Source organism: Drosophila grimshawi, unplaced genomic scaffold (genome assembly GCF_018153295.1).
Source record: "Drosophila grimshawi isolate 15287-2541.00 unplaced genomic scaffold, ASM1815329v1 contig_311, whole genome shotgun sequence".
In the NCBI taxonomy this organism is placed as follows: domain Eukaryota; kingdom Metazoa; phylum Arthropoda; class Insecta; order Diptera; family Drosophilidae; genus Drosophila; species Drosophila grimshawi.
Window position 1 is genome coordinate 12,604,743 of NW_025063098.1, and position 18,852 is coordinate 12,623,594.

Consider the following 18,852-nt stretch of genomic DNA (forward strand, 5'->3'; position numbering starts at 1 on the left):
TTGGTATGATTTTGATGTTTAAAAGTTGTATAGCATACTTTTACGCTGCTGATTTTCTTTGGTTAGGGTACTAGCTAAGATCATATTTTGCTCAAAATCTAATCGAATAGCGAAAATAACAACTTTAATGCAGATTTCAGACACAGTTTTCTGTGAAAGAACTGGCAGCGCTCCTGAGCAACACGCTTAAGTCTAACACCGTGTTTGTTTAGATTTTTAATCCAAAAAAAAAAACATAAAACGTAAATTATAAAACAAGAGTGAGAACTGCGAACTCAACGCATCATCGAATTAGATATATCCGAGTCTCGCAGCGAGTGTCTCAATTTATTAACAGGATGAAACTTATCTAAAGGCGCTGCAAAAGCAGCTATGTGTGGGTGTGTATAGCTTATGAGAATGCTTAACTGAAAGGGAAACAAAACTTTGGCATTTTCTATTTGCTTTCAATGTTTTTCAGCGGTACCATTTGCTCGGGATCGTCGGGATAAATACTATCCTGTCGCTGTTTGCGACCAGCACATTGACTGAACCAGGTATCGCCCTTGCCAAAGTTCTCGCCATCCTCAATGGACTCTGGCATCGGCTGGTTCATTGTTTCCGGTAAGAACATAACCCAAAAGCCCGAGACAAGGGCAACTATACCAAAGAGCACGGCCGGAATCTTTGGATCAAACGAATCACCGAGCAGTGTTATCAACGGCGTCAAAGCGCCAGAGAGACGTGCAGACATGGCTCCCAATCCCATAGCAGAGTTTCGCACCACGGTGGGAAACAGTTCCGCCGAGTAGTTATATATGACGGCAAAGGATCCAGCGATGAGCAGTTTGCCCACCATCACAACGCTGGTGGACACTGTACTGCCCTGTGCTATAAATGCGGCCACAATGCAACAGAGGCCGCCGCCCAGCATCAGAGTGGATGTAATGGAGCGCCTTCCCAGGCGATCCAAGACAAACACCACGAACACATAGCTGGGGAACTCCACCAGTCCCATGAGGAACAGTATGAGGTATGGATTGCCATAGAGCTTACCGGTGCTCAGGGACAGGCCATAGTAAACAATTGAGTTAGCGAACCAGCACAGACAAACATTCAACGTCTTCATGCGCAAATTGGGCGTGCGGAAGAGGTCACTCAGGCCCGCACTGGACTTCTCCTCAACAGCTGCCTGATGCTTGGCCTTCTGAACAAAGTAATCCTTGTCAACGGCAATGCCAGATCCATTGATGCGTAGCCCCTTGGCCACAATGTCCACAGCCTCCGCAGCGCGTCCCTGCATCCAAAGCCAACGCGGTGACTCATCCAACAGCCACCAGTGGCCAATAAACAGCAAGCCGTGTAGACCATATACCACCTGCAACAGCTGACGGTCCTTGATGATGGCACCCCATCCTGCGACTAGCATTATGCCACCAGCAAATACTGCCTGCAAATCGAATGAGGATTAATGAAATTCTCAAAAGAAAGTCAACTTATTTTCACCTGGAAGGTAACGCCGCAAACCGTGCGCTTGCTGGGACCGACCAGCTCCATGGTCAGCACAAAACCGCATATATAGGCGCCGGCAGAGCCAACAATGCCGAGCACGAACCGCGTTGCCATAACCGAGAAGTATTCTGGTATGAAGGCGACACCAACACCGACTATCAGCTGCAGGAGCGCCGACCAGCAAAAGACTGCCTTGCGGCCCACCTTATCCGCCAAACCGCCCAACGTCACAGCTCCCGTAAAGGTGCCCAGCATGAACACAGTCTGAATTATGGCGCCCATCCAACGACGATTGCAGACAAAGTTCCAGTCGATGGTGCGGGATGTCTTGTAATATGTTGTATCGTACACATAATTCTCACAGGGAATGATGACAGTCTGATTTCCTGCGCTCAAATCGAACATATGACACGAGTCCAGCTCGCCTGTAGCCTTTAATGGAATGGCATCCACGATGGCAGTGGAGTTCCATGGCAATTGTGAGAGGGTGCTATTATCCAGGCCAGGAATAAAGCACCGATGCTCCGGAACAGCAGCCACAGTTACCAGAGACAGCATATGCATTCCCGCCGTCAGTGCCGAGAGCACTTGCAAAAAGAATTGGGCAAATTGATATTTGCCAAATTCACCTAAATGAAACAAACGAAGCGATTTATAATTAAATGTTGATTTATTTAGATACAGCAATATACAATACCATTCGGGTGTATGTTTCATAGATTATAGATTTCAGACAGATACAGCAGCTAAATTTACTCAACATTTCCAAATTTATTTGAATTTTTTGTTCAATTGTTATGATCTATGGCAAGATTTCAAATCACATGTTCCGCTTCTTTGATTTTATAAAGTTAGCCAGTTTTCATACATTCTAAATCTGAATGAAATTCATTCACTTCGATAATAAATAATCATTTTAAGAGATTAAAAAATTAACATATTTATCAGTATTTGAGAAATCGTGAAATTTCAATATCTTGTAATTTAAGATTAGCCTGATAAAATATCATGGAACTTCGCTTATGGTAATTGAAATAATTACGTTGACAACTTTAACTACAAAAACTACCTACGTATTCAAAACATTTTAATTGAATTCAGACATAAGACATTGCTTAATAGTTATCCAAATCGATGGAGCTATATAAGTTGCCAAACTGGGTTTTCTGATTCTCATTGATGGGCGATTCATTCAACGGCGTCGAACGAATTGTCGTCACATTGCAATTCAATCAAGTGGAATTTATTCCATTCGATTTCAATTAAAAAGCATACAAGTGTGCGATATACTATTTACCAACAGTATGTGTATATATACTTTTATATTTTTATTTGGTTTTTGCTCGTATTCTCTATTCTGCTATGTACTATTGACGTCGTGGAGAGTTTTTATATTTTTGCATTGACTGTGCTGTGATCTCGCTGCTCGGGGGCAGGCACTGTGTAAATTTCTTCGGACATAGCCTAGATATTTGACACATGAGCGGTCCAAGGTTTTCTCGGCAATTGCAATTGATTTGTTGTACAAACTATAACTGTAACAATATTGATTTATACAACTCGCTTAATGGACAAGCAGTCGTCGCTAGTCAGAAAAGCAATAACACGGCCAGCATTCGCATACGAGATGACATACATCGTCTAAGAATTTTATAAAATTACTTCGCTGATCACAAAGTAAGCGTGAATTTATGTCACTGATCTCTCACAGCCGTTTTTAATTAAACCAATTCGACATTGCGATAGTCTTTAATTAAATTCAATTACACCTCATATACATAATCGCAATGACAAGTGACCCATCGATAAGTGACACTAATGAAACAGAAACTACAGGCACTAAATCAACTGGCGGTCCAATAGCAAATCATAACGGATTATCAGAATTCCAACTATTGCCATAGCCGAGTCAAAATAAATATGTACACACGTAGTACGTGAGTTTATGACTTGTTTGTGTGACTTACTGTGCAAAATTATTAGCCAGTTTACTACCAAATAACGTAATAAAGCATCTTATATGCAAGTAATCAAACATGACATACAACGTGTGTTTTTGAAGCCTTCTGATTGTAAAGTACCCTTTATAGCTCGGCAAATTGTTTATTAAATGGATAAAGTGGGCTATTTAATAACTCAGCCTCACCAACAATGTCAACAGATATTATACAACTTAAGGGCTTAAAAAAAAATCATCAGTCATTAGAGCTAGCAGAGTCGCAAAAATCACTAGAGCACTATCGCGATTTAAGGTGAGTTTACTATTAAAAAAAGTTTCCTAAGCGATTTGTAATATTTTCGAAAAATCAATTGAAACGTCTTTCAAGCGATATACATAATTATTGCAAAATTTGTTTCCCAAAAGTATATGCCCTATTCACATATACACTGTATACTGTATTTATTTATTCACATTGGTTGTGGCTTTTTGGCATTGGTTTAACATTGGCTTTTGCAATCGATGTGTGTTATACAGTTTGGAATTACACACATTGCTACTTGTTACAAAACTCTAAGCCACAAACTGAACAAAGCCGAATGTAGAACGAGTTAGTAGAACAAGTGCTGTTGTCATGGCTGCGGTGGGCGGATATGTGGCCTTTGTTTGATGATGGATTTTTAGCTTTCATATATTCATCAGCTTGTAAATTACACTCGTAAATACACGATTATTAAATAAACTTATCTACTGGAACATAACAATTAAAACAATGCAGGTGCAATATTTCCGGATGTATTTTGTTCTAGGATCAGTAGCTATATATATATATAGTTTACTACGACGTAGACGACGATATATTTCTTTTAAGAAACCATATTCAAAACTACTTTATTTAAGTTCTATTACGTTTTATGAGTTAATACGGATATGAACGGAGTATGTTTTGAATAATTGTAATGTATGTTTACTTATTACTGCAAAACTTAGACTGCTCAATTGTAAATGAATATATGGTCATTACAAAAGACTTTTTAAGGGCAATCGAATCAACAAATCATAAAATTGACATAGAACAAATCTATTGAAGTTACGTTTTTGTAGAAATTTTGCCCAAAACTTAACAAATGAAAATGTAAATGAAAAAAGTTTCAAAAGAAGTTTAATGACTTCATATTCGAAAGGCACTAAATGTGTCTGCTGTTCGAAGAAAGCTATAGCTCTTTATGAGCTCAGCGTTCTAATTTACAGGCATAAAACTAAGGTCGTACGCGGTGGGGCAACTGCCATCTGACCCACTCCCTTTCCCAACATCTCAACTAGTTTGGATACAAATTTATGAAATTCGGCCACGCTTCACGAAAAGCTTAGTACGCCCTTTCATATGACATGTTCTTATCAGCATGTTAGTGAAACTTTAAGAGAAATTGTTGTAGGTCAAATTTATGTATACAGTCAGTCTTGTGGCATTGAAAGAACAACTAGAAAACCTCATAAGTCACGATACGAAAGAATATTAAAAACAGTACCTTGACTAACAGACACGCTGGAAGCACACATCAGCAAAAAATAAAAATAAACAAATAAATATCAAAAAGTTAGGAATAAAGTCGTGGCAAAACCAGTTTTTTCATATGTACACTGCGAGTGGAGTATATTAGTATGTGTATGTATACCTATAAATGTTGTTACTCTTAAGATAACACTGCAAATGCGGTCATTAATCTCTTACCGGTTGCAGTTCAAACATTTTGTGGGTTTATATTATATGACACAAACTTGTTTTCTTATGCATACGCATGTGGGCATTAACTTTTCAATTCATAAGATGTGATTCAAAAAGTTTTCACAAACGCCGATAAGTTCAGTAATATACAAATAAAAACTGATTGACGGTAAATATAAAACTGATATTTATAGCAATGAGCTTTCAAACTTATAAAGTCTGTTTATTGAATGTCAATATATTCTAGCTGTTAGCTCTATTAAATAGAGCGATTGTTAACGATTAGACCTTGAATAGTAGTTGTGGAATATCTGTAATTCATTTGCATGATTTTACATAACTGCTTAACACACAAAGAATTGTTTTATAGCTCTCAAGCGTCTCGCTTTAGTTATGAGTGTAAATTACTTGGTTACACCGCAATCCCATGCGATAGATAAGTCATTCACGTGTTTTGTCTATTTGGCCAAAAGATTTAGTAAATCAAACGGGAGCTCACAATTCGCATTCGTGCTAATTGTATGAAGCCACGTACCTGTCGGTCTGTCATGCATGTCTGACAATTAACCCAACCTTGATGTTTATTAAATTAGAAAAAGTCGCAATTAGAATTGTATTAGCACAGCGCTTTCGAATGCTTTGGCGGCAAAACTTGACAAACAGGCGTTGCAATTAAAAAAAATATATTGCGTAGCTAAGGGCTAAGTAAAAAATAGATATACGCATAAGACTGATAAGCAACGTAAAAATAATTAAAACTGACAGCCGGGTTAGCGAACTAAACTGAATTATTTATGCTTTGATAATAACTTGGATAAATGCCACAGTTGCTGTGTGCGTGATCGACGCAAGCGTGGCTGATAAGCGCCATTGATAAGGAAAGGCACACTTGGAAACGGTCAGCAAATCTATAATCTATAATCTTTATTTACTGCATACAAACACTTACCCAATTTCCCCATGAGGTCCTCTAAAACATAATCCACAGCCATTTTTTGTTCGATGACTTTATGCGGTGAGTAACAAATCGAGACTATTTCTATGGAATATTTCTTTCTTTTTTATTTAATTTTTATTATAACTTCAAATGATAACAATTCGCATTTTCCAAAAGCCTGTACTACGTGCTATATAAATTTTGTGTATTATTATTGCAAAAGATGTGTCTGGGTTATCAGTGTCAGAGGGACAACTAACTAAAAACTTGGATTGGCGCGCAAAGCCGTCAAACTAGCGCTGGAGGTGGATTGGCAAGCGCCGCCGAACTGGCAAAAAGCTGAATGCTAACTGAATGGGCTTTTTGCTTCGACTCATGACTGAATAACACTCACATATAGCAGTAGTATGAAAACAAACCTCCACTCGCTCAAAACAGCGATAACGAACCGCTTTGCGCTCCCGCTGCCATGCGGGAAGAGCTTCGCGATTGAGAGTGGATCGCAGCGTTTGAGTATTTGCTGAATGTATTTTTGGTCTGTTGGGCTACGGCACTGTGACATAATTTTATTTCGATAAGCGTAAACATTAGAATCAATAAAAGAGTATATAAATCAGCAACAGTATGTGTATTTTTGTAAAATGTGGATCATAAGATTAAATTGTGTACAGTGTGGCAAAGGTAATTCAATCCATGTCCGGCTAAAATTGACGAGCAAATCGTACAAATACAAAGCAAATATATAATAATCTTTTGAAATAAGTTTGCGCTCTTATGCTAATTTGAATTATTATGCTACGATCTCATGTTTTACTACTGCCTAACTTTCTATTCCAATCTTAGTAAACTACTTGAAAACAGATTATTATAGAATTAGTTCCATACCAAATCTCAGCATGCTGCTCTACATACATACATATGTGTTATAAACGTAATTTTTTTAATAAATAGTTCAATAGCCTTTCAATATAGGTTTTTTTACTTAACAAATTTTACTTTAAAAATGTCTTCGCCATCAATATCGGACAAAATGTCCTTTACATGTTTGGACTTGCTTTTGAACATTTTAATAGAAGATACTAAAGAGTTTCAAAAGGAATTTGACACCAAAATGAGCTTTATACGCGAACAGGAAAACTACTGCTCAAAGAATATGGAAGAAGTGAGACTTTGGACTAAATTATACGAATATATGCTTGAACTATAACCACCTGCAGCTTATTTCGATTCAAGACTTTGTAGAATCGATGAAGAAATGTCTTTTCCAAACTGAGCTTGAATTGGGGGAATTCGAATCCTCTTTGCTCCAAGCAGAACAATACATTTCGCTACTTGAGGCACAATCCAACAACTTTTCGCAGAACTCACAATTCGCTAATCTTATTACTAGCAACTATCGGGACCTTTTGGTGCTACTTCTATCGGCAGATCGTTCTGCCGCACAGTGCAACAATCTAAGGAAAGAGATCGATCTGTACAACAATTTGGTCTCCAAACATTTCGCAGCACCTAAATTGGTAAGAAATTGCAAGGCAAGTTTACCCAATAAAATGAGTTTATCTTCACAGATTATCACTATTATGGACTATCATGTAAAGGCGCTTAAGTCAATGGATGAACAATTAAATCAATTACAATGCATGGCCGATAATGTGGCCAGTAATTATGATCAAATAACTAAACAACTCAAGATAAGCAGCCTGAGCACTAAGTGCACATGCGATATGGCTAAAGTAGTTAATGGCAAATTCAAAATTTCTGACTGTTTACAGCATAATTTTAATGTATTTAAAAAATAACCAATTATAAAATGAATATGATACATATGTATGTAAATGCAAATCAAGTTCAACTTTGTTCTTAATAATGTACAGATAAGAATGATGTTTGGTTTGTATTATGATGTAGGTTAGTGAGAGTCGCGGAAAAAGAGCACATCATCGGCAATGATACTGGTGCTCGTCTTCTGATTGCCCTGCTGATCGGTGATCTCTCCATATGTAATCTTGCCCTGAACCATGGTGCGTTGCCCTTTCTTCAGGTACTCCATCACTGTGTCGCGCAAATTGGGCTTGAAGACCACCACGCGATGCCAGTCGGTACGTTGAGCCCAATCACCGTTTTCATATCTGTACGCACAATAAGCAAGAATGTAACGAATATCCTATTTCAACTATATTATTGATTTCAACTCACTTGTAATTTGTGTGTGTGGCCACCGAGAATGTTACAACCGGATGCTCCAGGGAGCCGCGCAACTGCGGATCGGCACCCACACGCCCCAAAACTGTCACAGTGTTAACAGCTACATTTCAGATTGATAAATGACAAATTATTATAATAAACTAGATATGCAAGTAGCTAACTTATTTAACACGCACTTTTTTCAATTTTGGCGGGTGCGCCTCCCGTTGTACTGGCAGCACCGCGTGCCGGTAAATTCCAAAGTGCATTCAATGCAGGCTTAAGCTAACAATACATGAAATTATTTCATTAATATATACATAATTTGTTGGGGCTATTGAAATGTTAAACTTACAATACGTTTACTTTGTTGCATCATTTTCTTGGCGTGTTTTATGTAGCGGCAATGCGATTTTAATTCTGCAAACAGCTGTTTTGACTCTGATGCAGCCAACTTAATTCGATTTTCTATTGCTTGTGGCGCGCTCTGTTGTACATTTTATAGGGTTTCGAATATTCGATAATTTATTGACGATATTTATTCACTTGCGGTCATGTTTTTTTAAAAAAGAAAACTAATAAGGCAAATAAATTGTGATTTCCAATATATTGTGAATACTTTAGTATTTGCAAACAAAATTCCACAACCACAGTAATGTGCTTAGCAATAACCTGATCATTTCACGGGAAGTGGTGAATAAATACTGCGGCTGATGAGAACGCGCTCTGTTGAATTGGAGCGTGCTCTGTCGGCAGTTTTTGGAACCTAGCTTAACAAAAGCTACTTACTACGAAACTTGTTTGCTACATAGGTTTTATTTAGTACAATTAACAGACGGCGGCGGCGCTTATGTGATTGAAATTAATATTTTCCGTCTTTTCGCATTAAAAAATTTCTGTAAAATGCAAAACAATTCAAAAACAGTATTTCAATTACATAAGTATATAAATAAACAAGAAGAATCCAATTATTGAAGTTATCTTAAAGGGTTAAAATTCTATGATAATAACAATAATTCCAAAAATAAGAATTTTAGTTCTAAAGACCATTAGAAACTCTGCTAGCTAGAATTTTTGATTGACCAGATTATTCAATGAATTTATTAAATACCGCACTCCTCAAATATACTCATAATGCCCAAAATGGTTACCTTTTTTCGGACTTCTATCATAAAAAAAAACAGATTTAAAGAAAGCTAAAACAATTACAACAATGCTGTACAATCAATTTAAATTTTCAATTAAAAACTGCATACCGGCGAGTAAAGACGAACTCAAATCGGAACAGGATGTACGATCGACGATTGTTTTCGTTTATTGCCGAAGCTGAATCTACGAGCGGCCATTACGCGACTCCATTTTGTGTCTCTCTTGTCAATTGACAAGATGTCAAGGCCTCGCACTGATTTCTTAGCAGCCAAAGACCGATAGGCGTTGCGCTCAGCTGAGATGAAACTGAAACAAAACGGAAGAGTAAACTCACTACCTTTATATATATATATATATATATATATATATATATATATATATATATATATATATATGTGCTTCGATTGTGATACTGCAACAACACCATCAGCACCAGTCCGCTTTGAAGCACAAGAACAATAACAACAGCAAATCTCTCTACAACACTACGATTTTGCATTCAAATTCTGGCGATGACGACAGACATCCGACAACGACGGACGGGCGACAATGGTGTTGTTGTTGTCGATATTGGTCGGGTGTTGGTGCATGGCTGGTGCCCAAAGAATATGGAGTCTTGAAGCTATTTCAATGGTGCGTCACAACAGCTATTCTATAGGGTACTACTACAGTTATAGATAATTTGTCATTAACAAGCAGCTCACAATGCATGTTCAATTCAAAAATTAGAAGAATTATTGATATTCAATTCAATTACAATTTACTTTACTCTTTTTGTTTTTTATATTTCATATTTCCAAAACATAATTGCTGATTTGAAGATTTCAATTTTAAATCATTTATAGTTGTCCCAATAATAGATTTCTACAACATACTTTAAAAATTCTTTAATAAAAAATAGGTACACACATACATATGTTTCTATATCTCTTAGATATTGAGACTTATGAGCAGTAGTAAATTGGTTCCTCGTTTCTTACGATTATGTACATTATCGATTTTGATTATATTTAGTTAAAAAGACCCATATATACCAACTGGAGATATTATATAATTTTGCTTTATCCATTTCTTCCTATACACATTTAGTAGCGTATACTTATCCCCAGTGTAGCCCCAATCTATGGCATTATTCATGCTGTCGTTTTTGAGTGCTGTCGTCGTCGTCGGTCGGTCGGTCGCTTCGACTCGCCCTGCCTCGTCTCGTGTCGTCTCACCATTTGCCGTCGTTTGCTGGCGTTGTTTCCAGCGCGCGTGTAGCTAAGCATTTGTATTTGTCTGTATGTGTGTGTGTGTGCTTATGTATCTGTGTGGGTTGCGTATCTGTATCTGCTATGGCAGTGGCTATGGCAGTGGCTATGGCAGTGGCTATGGCTCCGGCTGTTCGCTGTTGCGATACTAACGAACGAACGTCCCAAATGTCGACGTTGCTGCTGCTCTTTGTATATTTTTGGTTTGTATGGCAAACGGGGAGAGGAGGGAGCAAGCTGGTTGTTGGCTGCTGAAGTGGTTGCTGCTGGCTGAGCTTCTCGAGGACGTTCGTCGTTCGTTCGTTCGTTCGATTCGTTTCGTTCATTTCGTATCGTTTCGTTGCGTTTCGCTTGTTGGTTGTTGTTGGTTCGTTTGTGCGTTTGCGTGCCAAACCAACAGCAAAAGCAACGAAAACTCATATTCATTTTATAGTGAAACTCAACTCAACGCAGCTTAAGCTTAATGTATGGCAGCAGCAGCAACAGCAGCAGCAGCATTCCGCCAACTGGCAACTTGAATGTTGTTGCTGTTACTGCTTGGTTGGTTTGTTGGTTGCTTGGCTGCTTCGAATGCTTCGCCTTCGCCTGCGCGAAGGTTTTTGAAAAACGCGCGCAGCTGTTATTGCGATTGGGTAACGTTAGCCAAAGGAACCCATCTAAACTATAGCAATATTTCTTGGCTAGCCCAGCCAGTTAACATTTAAGAACTTAACTTTTGACAAAAGCGTGAAAAGGCCCTTGACAATCAATACATAAAAGGAACCCTTAAATACCATATACCCTTAGTTCGTAAACTGAAAATGGCATCAAAAATCAAAGAGACTTTTGCTTGCATCTGACTCTGAAGCTGACTGCGCACATTTTACTGAATTTAACAGAGGAACAGAAACAGAAACTGAAACTCAACCAAACGAATGTTCGCATTAAAGTTTATTTCGAAACCAACTCACTGGCGGCAACAGCAGCAGCAGCAAAAAAAAAGACCCAACAGCAACGCAAATGAAAAACGCCAACGAACAACGAACGAGCCAACGAGCGCACAGAAAGCAGCACACAGCAACAGCAGCAACAACAACAAAGAAAACAGAAAGAAAAAAAAACAAGTAAAATTACGACAAGCAAAGAGGCAGCAGCAGCAGCAGCAGAAGCGACGGCAGAGGCAAAGGCAGCGGCAGCAGCAACGTTGAAAGAAAACAAGAAACTTCGCCGCAGCAGCAACGAATGTGGGGAGCAAAGCGACTGAATTTTAGTGAGAGTGGGAGCATTGGCAGGGGGAGGAGAGAGGAAAGCAGCCGCACAAAGTGTGTGACTGTTTGAGTGTCTGTATGTGTGTGTAGCTGTGTGTGTATCTGTGTGTGTGTGTGTGTAAGTGTTTGTGCGGTGGGGCGAAGGTGAAGCATGCGATGGCGTTGGCTGGTAGTATAACGTCAGGCAAGACGACGACGACGACGACAACGACAACGATGAAAAAACCCAGCAACGAACGAACACCAGTGCCAGCAAAAATTTATAATAAAAGCAGCAACAACAACGACAACGACAGCAGCAAACGTTGAAGGCAACAACGATGGTGATGCTTGCAACTGCGACCAGCACCAGCACCAGCACCATAGCAAGCTATGCCAACCAGCCATTCAACTATCCAACAAGCAAGCAACTGGCCCTAGCTAAGGCTCTCAAGCTGATGCTAAAGCTGCCATCAAAAGAAAAGCATCAAAGCTCATCTGTATACCCTTTAGATAGCCTTGGAGAAGATATTTCAGCAAGCATGCATTCAACAAAGACCTTTAGACCAAGAACATTGTAGATTTCATTACAAAATTGATGAAAATATTTATTCAATAATAATAAACATTTAGATAAAAATCAAAGTCTGAATAATCTTGCAATGTTAAAATTATTATCAGTATTTATAATGTATTTCTCGAACAACATATTTCGTTGAAGTTTACTATGGAGAAGTCCGAAAATTTTTAAATCGATCAAATCAAAAATACTAATATATTATAATTGAATAACATCAACCACTTAAATATTTGTAAATTATATATACATTATATTCGAGAAAGATTTAATTAATTAGGTTTGAAAGAAGTTCATCTTATGCATCAATACCGATCATTCAATTGTGTCCTATTTCAGTTTATAATTAGTATGTACCCCAAGCAAGGGTATACAAAATGAAAGAGCGAACGTCGTCAGAGTCAGAGTCAGAGTCATCGTATTCGTTTTCAGAGTCGTCGTCGTTGTCGTCGTCGTCGCCGTCGTCGCCGGCGTCGTCACTGCGTACTCTGAGTACACACAGAGAACAGAGTACCGACAGTGACCGAACATTAAAGTTGAAGTAAAGTTGGAATTTGTGCCTTGGCCCCCGCTCCGCCTAGCCTCCCATGCCCTCCTTTTGTAATCAGAATAAACGAATATTCGTATAAGCGATGCACAGTGGTGCAAAAGACAACCGACGTGGGGATTTACAGAATACGATTATTGGACTTTAATGACCGGACCTTTCCATTAGTTGTTTCTCATTTTCTAAGCTTCAATTGTACTCGAAATCTAGTATTGTGTAAAGATCTTATGGTAACTTCTACTATACTATGTGAATACAGCAATGTTGACTTAATTAAGCTTACAGAATATTTATATTAACACTATACTTCTATCAATAATTTTCTATTTTCTATATTAAATATCTGAAAGCATCTGGTTCATTTCCAACAGCACAAGTACACTTAGATGAAGGTCATAATAATTATCTTGTACCTATATACCTAACCAGTTCATAGCACTGGTTACTTCGTTCGTAACTCAGACTCATCCATATAGTAGATTAGAATCGCGACTTTGACTCAGACTTTCCTAGTGACTGAATGGTTTAGTTAATTCATCTTTCGAGAATTGCTGAATGATGTTTAATAGTGTTAGTATTTTATGATATTATGAGGAGCTATCCCTAATCCTAATCACTTAGTTCCACTGTTCTCTCCAATCATTCAACCTTACCAAGCAGCAGGGCAAAACACAAATGTCAAGACGAACGAGCGAACCGAACAAACGCAACTCTGTCGACAACGACGACGATGATGATGATGATGACGATGAAAACGCCAAGGAGTGGGCGGCATCCCAAGTGCTGCAGTGCTAGTGCCGGTTTGCCAACCAGGAGTTGAGTGCGAGACCTAAAATATTCCCTCCAGCCACCCCTCCCCCTTGAACAGCCCCACACTTAAATTCAGTACGATAAAGGGAATGCCACACCACTGTGACAATACATTTGCTAGAGCTGGCCCCCAAATGTCAGAGCTACGTAGCCTGGATAGTCGTCCTCGGTCGACGTCGCACATGGTCACATACCACAGAACTGAGCGCACTGTGCTGGAGCCCTGAGTCAGAACCTGCAACTCAACAACGGGCAACAACAACAACAGCAACAGCAACAGGCATAATAGTAATAACAACAGCAACTTGAACAACAACAACGATGTCGATTGTCGGTCCGCTCTTATTCCTTCGATTTTGTGCCGCGACGCGGCTGCTTCATGTGCTTTGGTGCCGACCCAACATTGGCACCAGCACCATCCAGCACTCTGGGTTCTGGCTCTGGCTCTGGCTTTGACTCTAGCTCTTAGTTCGTTGTTTCAATTTTGTTGCCTTTGACTTGCTTCGTTCCCATTTGCAGCGTCAGTTTCTGAAATTCTGGGCTTGGGGCTTTGGCTCTGACATCGGCTCAAGCTCCAACTGTATGGCTGCGGCTGGTGCCGTCTGCTGCTGGCTGGTTTGTTGGTTCTGGTTCTCAAGCGAGCACATGGCCAACGACGACGAAGACAACAGCAACGTTGACGTCGACGACGACCAGTTGCCATTTGCGCAACGCAACCAAGAAAAAAAAACCCCAACAGCAACATCGATTGATGTGTGTGTACAGAAATAGTAGCCTCAGACTTGGTCGGGCACATGACTAAATGAGTGGGTGGTACGGGAATAACTAACATATTTAGGCTAACAATATATATATATATATATATAGAGCAGCTCTACTAAATGTCATATATAACACACAGTGAACTTGCCAGTTGGTTTTAGAACAGATATGAGATGATCAGGTGGAATAGTGATATTTTTAATTAATTAATGATTGTACAGATAATTTTAAATGTAATTTCATACACAGAAAGACATTGATTATTTTTCAAACAAAGGTATACGTGTAAAAGGGCTACCTGGTACCAACTTTTAATGTTTATAACGATTCCATCTTGTATTTGGTCAAACTTGTTCTTTTCTCAAGAAACAATAAGTTCCAATATTCCTCAATTGGATCTTATGTTTGTAAGATATGATTTGTTACAGAGGAATCTTAGTAACTTCCGGCAAAATTACTGATTTGTTTAATATGCTTTTTTAAGCCCTTATTTTAAAATGATTAGAAATGGAAACTTTTATTGTTGTTCAAACCCATTTAGCCCCAATGCAATCAGACCAATTTTTGAGTATAATATTCCCACAGCTTTGGACAACGTCCCGGTCTACGTGCGTCCCACTTAAGAGTGCGTTTAAATGGGGCCCCGCGATTTCGGTTGAAACAATGCCAAGTCAACGGCGCACAACTGTTGGGACCTTCCCATTGGTTTCAGCTTCAGCTTTAGTCACTGTGTGTCATCAAAACAAACAACAGCGGCGCACAAAGCGCTTTCGAGCACTGGCGAGTGAGAAACAACTGATAAAACCTGAAAACAGAATGCGTCATGCGCCCCCAAAAAATATAAAAACCGAACTTATGGCGAATGTGCGAATATTTTTGCATTTTGTTTCTTTTATTTCTTTACTGGGGTATGCGAATAAGAGCGTAGGCAAAAAGTTATCGATTGTGATTAGCGCAAGGCTGGCTGCTCAGTTTTAGAACTTCGATGGCTCTTCGCCACATCGCAAGGATATACATCGGTTGCAGTGAGAGTCCTCTTTTAGATGTGTCCCGCATCCATTGAGGACATACCAACCCATTCTTGACGAGAGCTAGCAATGCGCCGCAGAGTTAGCAGCTGGGGACGATTTCAAGCCATTGGCGCCTGCAGCCATGTTTGGCAATTCGGCGCACTCTGAGACAGGCACACAGACTAACTACACACATGTTCATGTCTCCACAAGCAAAAACCTCATTCATTTAGTTTTCGCCGAGCGACACTAACAATAGTTTGTATCAGATGGGTGGGCGGTATCTTTACCGGCTGTCCTAGCTGTTAGGCAGCCTCAACTCATGGCCCCTTGCATAAAAAAAATCTAAAGGAAAGCTACAAACGCATAAAGGGTGCTGCAGCTAACGGGGAGCTGTTCACTAGTTGGTTCACGCAATGGAACACCCTCTAAAACGGCACACATTTCAGACCGTGCTCGCCTGTCAGTCGCTCGGTCGGTTCGTCGGTCGGTCGCTCACTTTGCTATTCAACGAGCCCAACGTGCAGCAGAACGCGGACCGACAAGGACGATGAGCGCGAGAGGGGTTACATTCGTTCGAGGGTGAATGCCGCACTCTCGCCGCACTCCGCTTCATCCCGTTTGCCTGTCAGCCATCAACCACCCAAAACAGCTACCCACCATCCCACCACCCACTCACTAGTCCGTTCCCGTTCCCGTTGCCGTACTCGTCCTCATCCTCGCCGTTGTCGTTTGTTTGTCACAATAGGGCAAAAGTTTCACTGTAACCGTTATGCGACCCACAGACACCACCGTCCCAGCTCACAGTATAACCCAAATGTCTGCCATCCCAGCCAAGCCAGTTGCCACCCAACCACCCAGCCACCCACCACACGATCTGCCAGCCAGCAACGTTGTCGGCATCGGCATAACGAACACCAACACAGCAGCAAACAAACCGCAAAGTTTGAAGTAGCAGACGCACAAATACACTTTATGCAATTAAAAGCTGAATTATAGAAAACCGACCTTCCTTCATATGTATAAATATTATATTTAAATATAAATATTTTCGATGGACATGTAATGAAAAGTTGAATTGGTCATGAAACCACCTTAAATATTAGCTTTACCTTTTCAGGATAGTTCAACTATATCATTGCCAACAAAGAAGTAGTATCGAGTATTATTATTCAATTACTTAATATACTATTTCATTGAATATTTCATTGTATATAATATATAATTAAATAAATTGTTTAACTTTCTATAACCTTGTATATATAACTATTATTATTATCAATAAACATTTTCATTTTATTATTTTTAGCGTAAAATGGAACAAACGTGAAGATAATTCGTCTAAGGCTGTTTTACTTATTTCATGGCTATAGGGTATAAAAACTTGCTCTGAAATACGATGGACTATACATACAGCTATAGTAAACACACACACACACACACACACACACACACACACACACACATACACATACCTAGCATTAAGCTTTCATGCATCTATTGGTGTGTGTGTATGTACGAAACTTTTATTGTCAGCACAAACAGACACACGTACACACACACAAACACACACACACACAGACACACAAACATACATACTGTATGTTGCCTCCATGCTCGAGCGAAGGATAAAATGCTGCAAATTCACGGCAACAACAACAACAATGGCAGCAGCAGCAGCAGCAGCGGCAACAACAACGTACATCGGCAACGGGGCACACGATACGTATACGTATCCATCAGATGGAAAAGGCATCGAGCAGCATGCTGAAATAATGAAGCAGCAAGGACTCGACTCGATTCGATTCGAGGCAGCCAGGATTGCTGGCAGTCGACTTGGCTTTGGCTTGGCTGCCTTGGCTTGGCTTGGCCTGGCTTGGTCTGGTCTCTGGGCCAGAATGAAAACGAAAATGGAAAATGTATTTTGCTTCATATGAATGGTAAGGGACGGGTGGCGGGGAAGAGAAGCTGTTTTTGGGGCTGAAAGGAGCATCTCCGACAAGGATATTGCGCACGAGGACAGGATGGCTGCCTGGCTGACTCGTGTTGGTGTTGATGATGATTACAGAGATGCGCAGATAGAAGCTGAAGTCAGGCAGGCAGCTCGAGCTATCCAAACAGGCGAATGCGAATTGAGCAAAAAGCGTTTGCTTGCTTCGTTCCTTTCGTTGTTGGAAATGCCAAGTTGTTGTTATTGTTGTTGTTATTATTGTTTTTGTTGCTATTGTTATTGTTGTTGTTGCTTTAAGTCTAACACGCCAAGAATGTACAACGTTGTTCTTGTTGTTTTTGTCGTTGACGTTGCTGTTGTAATGTGCTTCTCCTACCAAGCACCGCCTGCTTGCCTTGTTTTTCTACAAACAGAAGCAGAGGAGCAGCAGTAGCAAAGGCAGCAGCAGCTCCTAGTCAAGTCTCTCTGTGTGCGAGTAGCTGAAAGGTCTGCTTGAGCCTTGCTTGGCTTGTGGATGTGGGTTGGCTAGAGTATTAGGGTTGGGGTTCTTTTTTTTGGGAAGGGGAGGTGGTAAGCCGAATTGCGGGCTAGCACAGAACCAAAGAAAAACGAAAATATATTCCACTACGAAATGTATATTAAATTTCTCGCATTTAAGCCTTGAGTTGTGTGTTTTGAAATTAGAAATCGACTGGCATTGCCAAAGTCAAAGGATTCTTGCCAGCTCACCATCTCAGTGTGCTTTCACAATTAAAGATGTTTCGATATTAATGATTGAGTGCATTCAAATTGTCTTGGGCTGAAAGTTGTGGGCCGGCTAATCTTTCAATTGTTAATAAAAGTTTTCATGCATGTTTTGTAATCTTCGAAGTGCAATTAGAACTAATCCTTTATATTCTAAACTCGACTGTTATTGTAATATTTATACAAAAGATAAGACCTACTTTATTTAATGTAATATGCTTGCTTAAGTTTACTTTAATAATAATTTTGAAATACATTTGTATCAACATTTATATATATTTTTAATAATTGTGATTAAGAACAACATCTATTTTTTTTAACATATGTTGTAACACAAACGGGATCTGTAGAGTTAATGCAGAATACTTAATACTTAACAGTTTAATTTGATCACGAATAAATCTTAATGAATGTTTACCCAAAAACGTAGAAAGTATTTATACTTCAATATTCAAAATACATGTTCATCAATGTGCAGGCAACACTCGCCTCCTAGAGTGCATTGCTGTAGCTTTGTAGTTTATATAGTTAAAAACAATACACTTTTAA

At 39.5% G+C, this 18,852-nt stretch overlaps 3 protein-coding genes across 3 annotated transcripts; 1 reads left to right on the forward strand and 2 right to left on the reverse strand.

Moving 5' to 3' along the window:
* Nucleotides 1–243: 243 nt before the first annotated feature.
* On the reverse strand, nucleotides 244–6,463 carry LOC6563160 (organic cation transporter protein). The gene is made up of 3 exons (XM_001989459.3): nucleotides 6,106–6,463; nucleotides 1,486–2,120; nucleotides 244–1,429 (listed from the first exon to the last, which is right to left on the reverse strand). Exons 1-3 carry the CDS (start codon nucleotides 6,146–6,148, stop codon nucleotides 437–439), a joined length of 1,671 nt encoding a protein of 556 aa, XP_001989495.1. The 5' UTR covers nucleotides 6,149–6,463; the 3' UTR covers nucleotides 244–436.
* Nucleotides 6,464–7,081: 618 nt separating this feature from the next.
* Nucleotides 7,082–7,892, forward strand: LOC6563159. Its single transcript, XM_001989458.3, has 3 exons — nucleotides 7,082–7,255; nucleotides 7,311–7,610; nucleotides 7,662–7,892. The coding sequence occupies exons 1-3, from the start codon at nucleotides 7,097–7,099 to the stop codon at nucleotides 7,890–7,892; spliced, it is 690 nt and encodes a 229-aa protein (XP_001989494.1). The 5' UTR covers nucleotides 7,082–7,096.
* Nucleotides 7,864–8,716, reverse strand: LOC6563158 (single-stranded DNA-binding protein, mitochondrial). The gene is made up of 4 exons (XM_001989457.2): nucleotides 8,633–8,716; nucleotides 8,475–8,562; nucleotides 8,290–8,398; nucleotides 7,864–8,222 (listed from the first exon to the last, which is right to left on the reverse strand). Exons 1-4 carry the CDS (start codon nucleotides 8,654–8,656, stop codon nucleotides 8,003–8,005), a joined length of 441 nt encoding a protein of 146 aa, XP_001989493.1. The 5' UTR covers nucleotides 8,657–8,716; the 3' UTR covers nucleotides 7,864–8,002.
* Between the last annotated feature and the right edge of the window lie 10,136 nt (nucleotides 8,717–18,852).